At 46.3% G+C, this 14,460-nt stretch overlaps 1 protein-coding gene across 3 annotated transcripts in view; it reads left to right on the plus strand.

Moving 5' to 3' along the window:
- The first annotated feature begins 3,222 nt into the window (after window positions 1–3,222).
- ARFGAP1 (ARF GTPase activating protein 1) overlaps window positions 3,223–14,460 on the plus strand; it is a 35,731-nt gene continuing 24,493 nt past the window's right edge. For all 3 annotated transcript variants that reach the window (XM_075901050.2, XM_075901051.2, XM_089769727.1), the window contains exons 1-5: window positions 3,223–3,371; window positions 8,551–8,614; window positions 9,951–10,060; window positions 11,458–11,629; window positions 12,809–12,909. In XM_075901050.2, the coding sequence (XP_075757165.2) occupies window positions 8,555–8,614; window positions 9,951–10,060; window positions 11,458–11,629; window positions 12,809–12,909 (443 nt within the window). In that variant the 5' untranslated portion in view covers window positions 3,223–3,371; window positions 8,551–8,554. The remainder of the gene's footprint in view (window positions 3,372–8,550; window positions 8,615–9,950; window positions 10,061–11,457; window positions 11,630–12,808; window positions 12,910–14,460) is intronic.

Raw genomic sequence — 14,460 nt, forward strand, 5'->3', positions numbered from 1 at the left:
ATATTTAAAATGTTTGCTTACTCCCACACTACAGATATCTGTCTCCAATTTCAGAGATGGCAATGGGGTTATGTACCTGACCCAGATTCGAGGAACAGAGCAATTCAAACTTGCTAGGGAACTGCATTGCTTCATTTGTATGCTGTGTATGAGAGACATAGTGCTACATCTACACTACAAGTTTTTGCAGCAGAAAATATGCTAATAAGGGACTCATTAGCATAAGCCGTGATCTCATTTACATATTTTCTGCCAATCCATTTTTTTGCTAGGGGTTTTTGCACAAAAATAAACTGTGTGGATGTTTTCTTTTTGTGCAAAAACCCCTTTTTGTACAAGATCCTTATGCCTCAAAAAAAAGAGGTATACTGATCTTGCGTAAAAAAGGGTTTTTGTGCATGAAGGAAATGGCCACACTGCTTGTTTTTGCGCAAAAACCCCTAGCGAAAAAATGGATTGGCAGAAAAAATGCAAATTAGATCACGCTTTATGCTAATGAGTCCCTCATTCAGGACCGGATTAAGGGGGGGTTAGCCGGGCAGCTGCCCAGGACGCCAACCTATGGGGGGCGCCTGATGGCAGCTATAAGGGGCACCGCGCGGCGCCCCTTAGAGCTGCAATCAGGCACCACGTGCCCGATTGCAGCTGTAAGGTGCACAGTGCGCTGGGGGGCGGGACCGTGCATGTGCCGTGTGCCCGGGGTTTGAGCCGCGCATGCATCACGCGCCCGCTGCTGGAGGAGCAGGAATGGCTTGAGCCGGCCCTGCCCTCATTAGCATATTTTCTGCTGGAAAAACTCGTATAGACGTAGCCAGTGCTGGCTTTGTCTCATTACCACTGAATGAAAGGCCCTGATCCTGTAATCCTCACACAAGTACTTACTCCTATTTCTGATTTATTGTGTGAGTGAAGACTTCTTTCATGTTAGGAAGGGTTGCAATATTGCTACCACATGGTGCAAATGTAAGCATCTAGATCTATTTATTGTTCCATGCAATTCATAACTTATATCTTCTGTAAAAGAGCAAGCAATGCATTAATATGCTCCCACATTATTAGTGGCAATTTTGATTCAGTCAGCCAAGGCTGCCACTGGAAGATTATGCTGCCCAGACAGTGTTAGAATGTTCCTCTTTGGTATATTAACCAAGAATAGAGACAGTATTAATACCTCAGTGCTGCATCATTTGTGGCATATGAATAAATGTTGCACAACAGTGCTCCCTTGAGGCTGCAAGCATAAAGTATTGAATATGCAAAATAAACCTATCAGACACACTGCAGAATCAATGCTGATACCAACCACTGTGCCCTAAATCAATTATAGAAAAAGTATGATTGATACGCTAATTAGATTCTCATATAGTGTGTATATAATGGGAACCTCATTTCATATTAGTTCATATTACCAGAAAATAATGGTACTTATCAGAAGAAGTCACTTTGTCCTTAACTGGAAAAGCAAATTATACAGATAGGCTACGTCTACACTGGCCCCTTTTCCGGAAGGGGCATGTTAATTTCAGAGATCGCAATAGGGAAATCCACGGGGGATTTAAATATCCCCCGCGGCATTTAAATAAAAATGTCCCCCGCTTTTTTCCGGCTTTTAGAAAAGCCGGAAAAGAGCGTCTACACTGGCCCCGATCCTCCGGAAAAAAAGTCCTTTTCCGGAGGATCTTATTCCTACTTTGAAGGGCTTTTTTTCCGGAGGATCGGGGCCAGTGTAGACGCTCTTTTCCGGCTTTTCTAAAAGCCGGAAAAAAGCGGCTGACATTTTTATTTAAATGTCGCGGGGGATATTTAAATCCCCCGCGGATTTCCCTATTGCGATCTCTGAAATTAACATGCCCCTTCCGGAAAAGGGGCCAATGTAGACGAGCCCGTAGAATTTACTTTGTTTCATTGCCCGCCTCCAATGTACACATATTTGGAGTCCATTATTTTCTCTTTAATGTAAGGCAAGGATTATGCATGTAGCCACCATTAATAGTAAAAAGAGTTATTCTTGTTAATCCCCCATATAACCATGGCAGGACAATAGACCATTTACTATCAAGGCTGGAACAGGTATAGCACTGAAAATGAGTAGCATATGGTCTCTGTGGCCGGGGTGGGGAACCTCAGGCCCAGAACCCCCCAGCAATGGGAAGCCTGCACTGATGCTCCAGCCGCCTTGCTGCCTCACCACACAAAATCTACTAATCTGGGGTCCCTTAGGCTCTGGTGAGCAAGGGGGAATGTGCAGAATGTCTTTCTCCTCTGTTGGGGGCCACATCAGTGGGGGTTCATTTTTTGTTTTTCACTTGTGTGTGGCTCTGACTGATTTTTCTGTCCGTCAGTGGCCCCCATGCTACTGGTGCATCTACACTGCACCGCAGGTCGAAATGAGCTACGCAATTTGAGCGATGCAAGCTGCGTCTCTTAGGCTACGTCTAGACTGCAAGCCTCTTTCGAAAGAGGCTGTTTCGAAAGATACTTTCGAAAAAGCTTCTTTCGATAAAGAGCATCTAGACTACAATCAGTACTTCCGAAAAAGCAAACTGCTTTTTCGAAAGAGAGTACCCAGGTAGGCTGGATGCTCTCTTTCGAAAAAGCAGTTTGCCTTACATAGCGCCTTTTTTTGAAAGAGCCCTTTCGAAAAAAGGCGTTCTTCCTCGTGAAATGAGGCGTACCGCCGTCGAAAGAAAAGCCGATTTCGAAAAGAGGCGTTCTTGACTGCAAACAGGCGTCTCTTTTTCGAAAGAGAGCATCCAGACATCGATTTTTAATTTCGAAAGAACGCGGCTGTAGTCTAGACGCAGGGGAAGTTTTTTCAAAAAAAGGCGACTTTGTTCGAAAAAACCCTGCAGTCGAGACAAACCCAAGTGACGTGAATAGCTACTGGGGACCCCCCCAGTGACGTGAATAGCTACTGGGGACCCCCCCTTGGGGACGTGAATAGCTATTGGGGACCCCCCCAGTGACGTGAATAGCTATTGGGGACCCCCCCAAGTAACGTCATTAGCTATTGGGGACCCCCCCTTGGGGACGTGACTAGCTACTGGGGACCCCCCCCCGCAATAGCGCTGCAGTGCAGACAAACTCCCCAGGGGCGGAGTCTCTGGGCGGGCTCCTAGTGCGGAGGGGGGCGGGGCGAGTCCCGCTGAGGGCAGCGTCGGGCCCTGTGGTTGGCTCACTGGAGCCGCCGCGTCGCTCGCTCTCGGGCGTCCGACGGCCCCGCCCAGCTGCCGCGCAGGCCGCCGGGCCCGAGGGGGTTAACCCCTTCTCCCCGGCCCAGCATGCTTTGCGAACGTGCAACGTCGCCGGGTTCGGCGGCGGCTGCGCGCTGAGGAGCCGGGTGCGAGCAGGAGCCGGGGCCGCCGCAGCAGGTACCGAGCCGGCCCCTCCCCCCTCCGGCCCCGACTTCCCTCAGCGCCCCCCCCCCCCCCTCCGGGCTCCTCTGGGCCTTAACCGCCCCTCCCCCCGCCCTCGGGCCTGGGGGGCTCTCCCCGGCGGGGCGAGACGGCAGCCGCTGCAACCCCCCCCCAGCCCCCCCGAGCCCTGGGTCGGTCGAGGCAGCCCCGGACGTGAGGTCCTTGCCGGCCGGTCTCACTGCCGCCGGGGCGTGTCCCTTCGCTGGGACCCGCCTGGCCCTTGGGAGCCCCCCCCGGACCAGCCATCCGTGCAGGGGGGGCCCGGATCAGCCCCTCCCCCCCCCCCGACCAGCCATCCGTGCAGGGGGGGCCCGGATCAGCCCCTCCCCCCCCCCGACCAGCCATCCGTGCAGGGGGGGCCCGGATCAGCCCCTCCCCCCCCCCGACCAGCCATCCGTGCAGGGGGGGCCCGGATCAGCCCCTCCCCCCCCCGACCAGCCATCCGTGCAGGGGGGGCCCGGATCAGCCCCTCCCCCCCCCGACCAGCCATCCGTGCAGGGGGGGCCCGGATCAGCCCCTCCCCCCCCCGACCAGCCATCCGTGCAGGGGGGGCCCGGATCAGCCCCCCCCCCCCCGACCAGCCATCCGTGCAGGTGGGGCCCGGATCAGCCCCCCCCCCCATGACCAGCCATCCGTGCAGGTGGGGCCCGGATCAGCCCCCCCCCCATGACCAGCCATCCGTGCAGGTGGGGCCCGGATCACCCCCCCGGTAGTTGCATTCCCCCTCCCCGCCCCCACTTGATGGTTTGATCTTGCCCTGGAAAGGCAGAAAGGTTAAAATCATGTGGTCCAAAAAAAAAAAAAAGGCAGCCCTGGTCCAGTGAGACTCTCCCCTGTGCCTGTGAAGAGCCTTACTCTTCTGCTCCCCCCTCCCCGAAACCTCCTGGGGCGAAGCCTCCATCCTCATTACGAATCTGGCCATGTGCTGATACCGTCTTCAATGGGTTGGATCTGGGTGTACAGCAGGGGGCTCAAACTCAATTTACCTTCGGGCCAGGGCCTGTCCTTAAAGCCTCCTAGTGAGCCAGCGGGTACCCCTCTCTGACCGGGCCTGGGCGTGTGTGTTTGTCCATGTGTTCTTCACCCTCCCCCGTCTGCTGGCCCCTGCGCTCCCCTGTGTTTTCCCACCTGCTGCCCCAAGGCAATTTAAGAGCCCCCTTGGGGGAAGGGTAGCACCACCACTCTGAGCCACTGCTGTCAATTCCCTGTGGCCTGAGGGAGATATGCGAAGAGCTGTCCCATCATTAGGATGATTCGGGGTGGTCTTCCCAGGCCTTGCACTTTGGTGGGGTCCTGTGATGGTCACTCCAACCATTCTGTGGACAGGATGGTCCCCAATACTCAGGTTAGTCTGTGGGGCCTGGGTGGGCCAGTGTTGTCAGCGGTGGTTGGAGCCCCCCTCATTCACCATAGCAGTGCGAGCTGCGGAGAAGCAGAACTACACAGCAGCCTGCTCTGACTCCCATCTCCCAAGGCAGCCTGGGCTGGGGCTGAGGCATTCTACTTCTGGCCACTGTGGTGAAAAAGCAAACACACTAGCCTGGAAGATGATGGCAGAGAGAAATTTTAGTTTTATTATTTCTAATAGGGATGTTAAATATTGACTAATTGATTAGTCGATGCATTTTACACCGACTATTTGATTAGTCGATAGCGTGTCTCTGCCTTTGAAGTGTAGCAAAAGCCCTAGGGAGCCCAACTTCCAAACAAAATAACACATTTTAATTGTCTTTGCCAGTTTCCTCAGCTGAGTTCTGAAAGATGACCAGTATCTGTAAATGTGTATGTAAAAAACCAGCTCTTAGGGTATTACTATTGGTTGTGGCTTAACTCGTACATCAAGGGTTTTCAAAGTTGGGTTGTGGGCCCATCCGCATAAGTTGCTGGCAGGCCAGGAGATGTTTTGTTTTTTTTAGTGTCCATAAGCATGGAGCCTCGTAGCTCCCATTGACTGTTTTGCCGTTTCCAGTCAAGGGGAGCTACGGAAAGCAGCAGCCCAGGGCACACAGCTCCCCGTGGCTGCAAATAGTGATCCAAAGCCAATGGGAGCTGCAAGGCTCTGTGCCTATGGATGCTAAGATAAACAAAATATCTCACAGCTCAGCAGTGACTTACCTGCGCAGGCCTGTGACCCAACTTTGAAAACTCATGCTTTTGCCTACCGCAGAACCCCATTTATCCAATCTAATTGGGACTGAGACCTGATTGGATAATCAGCAATCCAGATAAACTGAAGAATGGGAAAGTCTAATGCTGCAGTGCCAGGTAGTAGCCACAAGAAAGACTGCCCCCTTCTGGACCTTTGTGCACTGATTATCAGTACAGACAGCCAGATAATGGAAGGTCAGAGTTCTGTTATAGTTCTAGGTTGACTTTAATGACGTTGTGATGCTTGGAACAGATGAATCCATAATTGAAAAAACATTCACATAGGAAAATAAACACTGAGGGAGTCTTGATCACTAGGGATACTGGAGGGGGAGATAGTCTGAACACAGAACTGGGAGCCAGGGACTTTAGAATTCTAATGGTGCTTCAATAGGTCTCTCACTAGCCCTAGTTAATTCACTTAACCTTTTTCTGCCTCGCTTTCCCCATCTGTACAATGGATGTACTTGTCTATCTCTCAGAACTGCTGTGAACATGCATGACTTCTATAGCACTATAAAGTTGGTGTGATCATGGCAGTCACAACTTTCACTGCAATGCTTTCTCTTGAGTAATGGACTCTCACTCTGGAGCTATGTTATCTGAATCAGGAACTGAAGTTCTTTCTGCACTTGGGTCCTCTGCTTTTTGCCAGCCAGGTGGAGCATTGTGGGGGGGAGGAGGAAGCAGTCTTTTTCAACCTCTCACCATCAAGCTGTGGTGATGAGCACCATGGGGGGGAAGAGGGTGTAGGAAAGCAGAAGCAAAGTTCATTTAGCAGGGCAGTCAGATCTACCCCCCCCACACACACACACCAAAAATCCCCAAACTGGTTTCATACTCTTTCTGTGGACCAGAATCACAGTGCCTCTTAGCTAGAAGTGGAGTCTAACTTTCAGAACTGTGTAGGTCTCTAGCCAATGAAGCTAGGTTTTCTGATTGGATCAGACAGTCTCCCTCTCTTTATTTAAGATCCATGGAAGCTATTTTGCTGCAATTTCTGACTAGAGTTTAATCAGAATATCACTGTATTTCCTTCTTCAAATAGAGTGAGCAAGGTACATAAGACAAACTCAAGTTTCAGAATCCCTTTGGAGAAACAGTACAGTTAATCATGAAAAAGATTAGTTGTCTGTCTTTTCACTACACACACAATCTGTTTCTGTCATGATTAATGAACCAATGAAGAAAAAATGCAATAAATACAAGTTTGAGACAGGGCAGCTGAAATATTATGCTTCGTGAAGCATTAATTACAATGTAACCTAATAACTCCTACATTTTTAAATAGAAAGGCCTGTAGAGTTGATTTTTTTTTTTTTTTTGGTTCAATAAAAAATAACAAATGGTGATATGATTAAAAAAGGAACAAATGTTAGGTGATAAATACAAATTTAAAAACAGAAGGTTGTCCTCCAAATGGCATGAAATTAAACATTGCTATGCAAGTGTTGCATCTGTTACTGCATTATTTTGTATAGCCATGAATTAAAAGTAATGCCGAATGCAGATTGAAATCCTGCAAAGATATAACCTGTGCTTTCAACAGCAATAAAATGTAGCTTCAATTTTGCATTTTTTTTCATGAATTACATTGAGATAGCTGGCAGCCAGATGCCAGTACTTGACCTTGCGTAGCTTTGCTATAGCACTGCATGATATTGCTGTAGGAAAGGTGTTCCGGGTTCGTGTTAACTGTAAACCTGTAGGGCAGTGATGATACAAGTTAAAGATTTTTTTACTGGTGGAAAAACACCCTAAAATTTTTTTTACTGGTGGAAAAACACCCTAAAATCCTATTTATTATAAACTTTGAATAATTTCCTCTTATTCAAATTGTAATGATATATTCCATTCTACATTCTAAGGGTATGTTTACACTGCAGAGTTTTTCCAGAAAAAAACGGCCATTTTTCCAGGAAAAACTACACTTACGTTGACACTGCAATTGCGTTCTTTCAACAAAGGCTCTTTCAAGCAGGGGGAATGGGTGGGCTTGAGAAGCAACATCAGGAAAAGTGTTTTGGGTTGTCACTACTGTTGCCTACCTTTTTTTATGTTTATGCCTGCTACCTATGACTGTGTATTAGGGATGTAAGCGGCTAGTCAACTACCCAATAAGCCTAGGCTAACCGATAAGCTTAGGTTTAATGGATAGTTGAGTCACTACTTGACTAGTTGCTTCCCTCCCCCTCTTGCTGCTTCTTGTATCAGAGGCAGCAAGTGGCGGGGAGCCGGAGCCAGTGCTGGGGGGAGCCGGCTTAAGAGCTGATTCCTCCCAGCATCATCTCCATGGCCCACAAGTCATTTTGTTTACCATTGCCCGTGCATGGGGTTGCCATATTCTGCTGGATTTTGTCCAGATTGTTTCTTTCCTACTGGTATTACAGAAGTGGCACACACTTAAAATAAGGGCATATGAGGAGAGGTGCATCCTGATTGCACACAACATTGTGAGAGCCATACACTCCCTCTGCATCTAGTCAAAGTGCTGCTATGGTTCCATCAGCACACTCCGCAAGTTCTGGGTATACAGATGCTGTTAGCAGAACTACCCTAATCTGGGATACTGTCTTGGTTAAGATAGTCTTGCTGACCACTGAGGTGGAGGGCCACTCATGTGGGCCACTCACTAGTCTAGGTTGCCCCTCAGTGTTGTAGAGCCCAAGACCCCTGCAAGTTCTTCATTAGTTATATCCCCCATTGCTGCATAGTCAGCTACAGTTATTGTTTTATGTTCAGTGCCAAATGCACACTGTGAACACAAAAAATATGTATTTTTCCTTTAATCTGTTACTTTAATCGTAAGTATTTCTTGCAATAAGGAACAAATATACAATTGACTATGCTTCTTCACAACTTTTAGTTGTAAACTCTGCTGCAGGGCTATCCTTTGTATCTTGAACACGTGCTGAGCAAGCATTTGATCAGCACTTAATATGTAATTTGATTTAAAGTCTTGAAAATTGTTTTCCCCCTATTATAGAAACATGGCAAGTCCAAGAACAAGAAAAGTTCTTAAAGAAGTCAGAGTGCAAGATGAAAACAATGTAAGAAGTTACATATACACTCTCACATATATTGTTTGAAGCATTTAATTGAGCAGCAATAGATCACTTTCAGCCATTTCAGAAAAGTGATTTTGTTCTCTAGAGATATTTTATTAAAGGCATTAGCATACCCAGTAAATGTTAAAGTATAGATGTGGATACATATATACTTTCACTGAACTGTATTACAATAAGATGGATAAACTATTAAGTATTGGGCATAACTCCTTTGAGTGGTTCTAATGATTCAGTAATCTGCTCGTGGTTCGTCAGCCAAACCTTCAGAGAATTTTGTTTTGGGACATTGCATATTTTAAGAATAGAAACTTTCTATTTAAAGCATTTTGCTTTTCTAGTCTAATAAAACAAACACACTTGTCAGCACACTACAATATTTATTCTAATTTGCCTGTGAAAGTCCTGTATGCCCTAAGGATTTGTAATTCTATTTGAAATTCTATTTGTGGGGAGGGATAGCTCAGTGGTTTGAGCATTGGCCTGCTAAACCCAGGGTTGTGAGTTCAGTCTTTGAGGGGGCCATTTAGGGATCTGGGGCAAATGTGTTAGGGATGGTACTTGGTCCTGCTGTGAGGGTAGGGGACTGGACTTGATGACCTTTTAAGGTCCCTTCCAGCTCTATGAGAGAGGTACATCTCCATATGTTAAACTCTTGTCAGTTCTCCCCCTCAATATGATATGACCAACTGTATTTAAAAGCCTTTGCTAAAGAACTGAAGCTGCTCAGTACACAAGTATATTTATTTTCAAAAAAATGCTTGCTTGAATTAATGCTAGGACCATGCTATGTTGCCATTACATTTGTGAGTGGCTGTCAAATGGTTAGATGACAGGTTTGAATTCATGTTCTTAAGTTTAAAACTTAGATTCTCCCTAATGTAATTCTCCCTAATTCCTTGTAGGTTATTCTTTACTTGTTAGCTTATTTTCTTCCCCTCTCAAAACAATTTTTAAAAAGCATATATTTTGATTATGTATGTTTTGCATGTCCATATTTCATAGTATATGGAGCCCTGAGGGTACAGTATTCAGTTCAGTCTTTCTAGAGATAGAAATATCAGTTTATATTGTATTTTTAAAGTTTGAGTCAGTTAACACGAATGGCTTTGTCTATAAAACATTAAACCCTTAAGGCATTTTCTGAATGATTATGTAATGGAAGTTATATACATTGAGAAGTCTTTAAATACTAACACCTCTTAATTCTGAATTTATTTGCTGCAAGTAGCTTTTTTATGATTTTCTGTAGCTGTACTTTGAAAGTTTTACCTAGAGCAAATTATGACTGAGAGTTATGGACAATTTTTTTCTCTTATAGGTCTGTTTTGAGTGTGGTGCATTTAACCCCCAGTGGGTGAGTGTGACCTATGGAATCTGGATCTGTCTGGAATGCTCAGGAAAACACAGAGGCTTGGGAGTTCACCTCAGGTCAGTGTTGGGAACAAACACAGGCCAGATGATTTACAATTTCCTCTTCAGAAGGGGGGAAAAAAGTCACTGCAAGGACTTTATATCATATATATTAGAGAGTTTGTGTTTGAGTCTGTTTGTTCAAGAACTCCACCTAAACAGTAAGAGCTAGGACCACTTAATTTGGTATGCAGCATCTTCTTATCCTAACTTAAAGCAAGGTCAGGGTTTGGTTGTGCCCAGAAAGCAAGAAGTGCTTGGAATGGGACTGTTTTCCGTAACATGGAAAGGGAGGGGCTGATTGGAGGACAGCGTTGCCGGTGAGTGACCATAGTGGGCTACGAGCACAGAGGACAGCTATACTGCAGAGTGACCACTAGTGGCAACTGCACCAGCAGGAGAGTGGCCAGTGGGGGATGGGGCTTCACTTTACCGGCCACCTCTGCCCCAGATGTGGCTCCCTTCTCACCTTGGAGCCAGTCTGTCCCCCACCCAGGAGATGCTCCATCCAAAGAGAGGCCAGGGCCAGAAACTGTGACCCTGCCCTCCTGGAGGAGATGTCCCTCTGGAGGAGAGGCTGGGAAATGTGTAGCCCCCATCTTTCTCCCCCTGTCCTAAGCTCCCCCACCTGCCCTCATTCCAGCAAACTCCACCCTCTGTGCTCAGCCCCCAGTCCTCATTCCAGCACTCCCAGCTCCCTGCCCTGACTTCTGCACCCGTATCCTGAACCTCCCCCACACTGAACCCAGTGCCTTTTGTTCCCCACCCCCTGCCTTCATTCCAGCACCTTTCACCCACCCCTGTTCTGAGGCTTTGATAGAATATTTAAGCATTAACAATTTGTTTTTCATGTGGAATAATGATTACCAGCATTAATTTATCAACCCAAACAAAGTTAAAGACACTAATTCCAATCATGAAAGCCCTTAGAAGATGTTATTTTAGGTATTATGGTGTAAGACAGATGAATTCTTGAGTACCCAAAGTTCATTCTAAGTGCTCTCCTGAGGGAGTAGTAAACAATAGCAAACAGTATGGAAAAAATATTTTTTTATTAAGTGATTTTTTTATAGGTAATTCAGAATATGGGTTGGTAAATCTGTTTTTTTTTTTTTTCATTTGCATGGTCTGCCTCCTTTTTAAGTGGAACTTGCTGTCACCACCCTGCCGCCAACAGGGAAAACTCATAAAGCTTTTTCACTATACACTAGTGTTCTTCCTCCTGCAGGGTAGGAAGCAATCTCTGTAAAAGTGCAACTGCTATCGGTGGCATTTCTAGAGGCTTAACTTTTCTAGAGGCTTAACTTTTGGTATAGCTGCCAATGAGGTGTTTTCATTTTTGTAATAATATTATAACAGGAGATCATAGCAATAAATAAAAAATGAGGTGTTTCCTCTCTCCTTCTGATTATCAGCTTTGTACGGTCTGTCACTATGGACAAATGGAAGGATATTGAGCTGGAGAAGATGAAGGTTGGTGGTAACGGCAAATTTCGAGAATTTCTGGAGTCTCAGGAAGATTATGATCCTTGTTGGTCAATGCAGGAGAAATACAACAGCAAAGCTGCAGCTCTCTTTAGAGATAAGGTAAATTTAGAGATAAATGAATAATAGCTTGTGCATCATTAATGCCGCCCATCTGAAACTTTTAAAGCACTTGACAAACATTTTAATAAATCTTGCAACATCTTTGTAAAAAGCTGTTGCAGTAAGTTCTGTAATCTGCAAAAAGCTTGTTCTCCGGAAATTTTCATTAATGTTCTTGGTTTTTGTTTGGCCAGGCTCACCAGATTATCAATGGTGAATTTTGTTGTAGTTCAGTTGAAGGTAATAGATCTATGCCTGTTTACACCAGCTTGTAGCAGATTATTTTACCCAAAAGGGCCAGATAAATGGCCACTGCTGCTTTTTTGATGGATCCAAAATATTAAATGAATCTGCCAACAACAAATGGGACCCATAAACAGTGGCAAAATCTATTCCCGCATTGGAAATGTCATTCCAAAAGGAGGCCTTATACAATTTTCCAAAATAAAACCCCTTTGAATTTAAATATGCACCTAGAAATTGCAGAGACTTGACCACATGGATTGTACATTTATACTGGTCTGCACCATTGAGATGAGAAGCTGCAATCTACGCTAGCTGGAGCTCATACACGGTTTTGAAATTGATTTGCCAATGGAAGTGTAGTTGTGCCACTGGGTCTGTGGTCTGGGACACTGCAGCTGGAACATCTCAATAGCTTAGCATTATCTTGTTTCTCATACTGTAGTCCTTACATCTTTACTGTTTGGTGAGACTGGGAAGGGGAGTTGGGTTGGACAGGTCTTTAGCAGGACAGGTCAAGAAGCTAAGATAAAGACATGAGGGAGAACTCTGGAGGAAAGAGCCGAGGGGAGAGTCCAGGCAAAACTGTAGGAACATCTCTAAATAGCCAAAGCCCTGGTTTGGCTGCCTCTGTGGCTGGTCAGTTCCTCCCAGCAGTTTTTCCCCAAGACGCCACTGAGAGAGTGTCACCACTTGAATGTTACTGCCTCTACAATGAAGGAGGTCTCCCTTGCAGAGCTGTGAGTACTGGGAGGAGGAGGAGCATTAATTACACACCATTTTACCCCCTCCCATCTAGTAGTCCCTACATTGCCAGTGGCTGTGGCTGCTCCAGCTGACTGGTGGCACAATATTGGAGGTTATTTCTACATTTTCATTTTAGTTGAATATTAGAACTTTACCATGTTCTTAACATTCTTTCCTCACCTCCTTTAGGTGGCTACTTTAGCTGAAGGCAAGGAATGGTCTCTTGAAACTTCTCCTGCCAGAAACTGGACCCCACCTCAACCCAAGATGGCCCTGTCTTCAACTCATCGGTATGTATTCTAATTATCCAATTCTCACACAGTTTGATCTCGCCATCAAACATGACAGTTGAGTGTCAGCTGATGCTGTTCTGCTGACAGACTATTTGTCTCCACTGACAGCATTCTTGCTAGAGATGAGATACCTAACATAGGAGTATTTTCATTTCTTTTATCAAGTTATTTTTTTTACTTTCCTATTTCTTTAAAAGCTGTGTCTGAGAGAATAGATGACAAAGACATTTTTAATGGGGAAACTTATTATCTGTTTCAGTTTTGTTTTTCTAGGTATTTACCATTTTACTACTATTACCATGTTTCAACTTCAGTCTCCCTGGTTGACACTTTAATGTCTGGTCATAGCTCAGCAGCTAGCTTAGTGAAGTTGCTCTTCTCTGATTTGGGTAGAACGTGATGGCATGTTAGTTTGACTACCATGTCCTCCCCACTGAATCTTTTTCTTGTACAGGCAGTCCCCGGGTTACGTACAAGATAGGGACTGTAGGTTTGTTCTTAAGTTGAATCTGTATGTAAGTCGGAACTGGCGTCCAGATTCAGACACTGCTGAAACTGACCGCCAGTTCTGACTTACATACAGAATCAACTTAAGAACTCCAGGCGTCCCCAAGTCAGCTGCTGCTGAAACTGATCAGCAGCTGATTCCAGGAAGCCCGGGGCAGAGCAACTCTGCCTCGGGCTTCCTGTAGTCAGCGCTGGTCAGTTTCAGCAGAAGCTGACTTGGGGACGCCTGGGGCAGAGCAGCTGGGGTGCTACTGGACCAACCCAGCAGCACCCCATCTGCTCTGCCCCAGACGTCCTGACCCCCCCGCGGCTGCGGCTTCAGTCAGGGTGCCTGTGGTCTGCTGGGGACCGTCCCCAGCAGACCACAGGCACCGGGTCTCAAGGGGCAGCAGCAGCGGTTCCCGCGCTTCTGAGGCTTTGCTCTGGCAAAGCCTCAGAAGCGTGGGAACCCGCCCGCCCGGTGCCCCTGGTCTGCTGGAGACGGTCTCCAGCAGACCAGGGGCACCGGAGCAGCTTACGAACGGGGCTTTCTCGCCCCGACTTCCGGGGCGAGAAAGCTCCGTTCGTAAGTGCGGATCCGACGTAAGTCGGGGACTGCCTGTATGTCTTTTAGCTAAGAATTTGAACAAGCTTCAAATACTTTGGCCTATAGCAGTGATATCTAAACTTTTTTCAGTGTGGACTGCATCTTGATGCAGATTGTAATTGTATTTACTACAGTCCCTCTCACTGGTGCTTGCATAATTTCCTAATTGGCAGCTACAGTGTTTCCTTATATTTAAAATAGGAAAGCCTTTACTGTATTGTAGCTGTCCAGAATACAGAAAATGCCTTGCCTGTTTTTGCTTTTTTTCCCCCTTCTATCCTCTTCTTCTTTTTCTTCCCTAAATACACTTCACTATGGCTGCATGAACCATCTCCCCTCTGTCATGGTCAGACACCTGTCCCCTCTTCCACTTTCACCCCTAATAGCCCTTTCCCTTTTGTGGTTTTCAGCTCTCTTCTAGCTGGTCGGTTACAATCCCTGATAGTATTTTGTGT

The sequence above is a fragment of the Pelodiscus sinensis genome, chromosome 17, assembly GCF_052426305.1.
Source record: "Pelodiscus sinensis isolate ZL-2025 chromosome 17, ASM5242630v1, whole genome shotgun sequence".
Classification (NCBI taxonomy): domain Eukaryota; kingdom Metazoa; phylum Chordata; order Testudines; family Trionychidae; genus Pelodiscus; species Pelodiscus sinensis.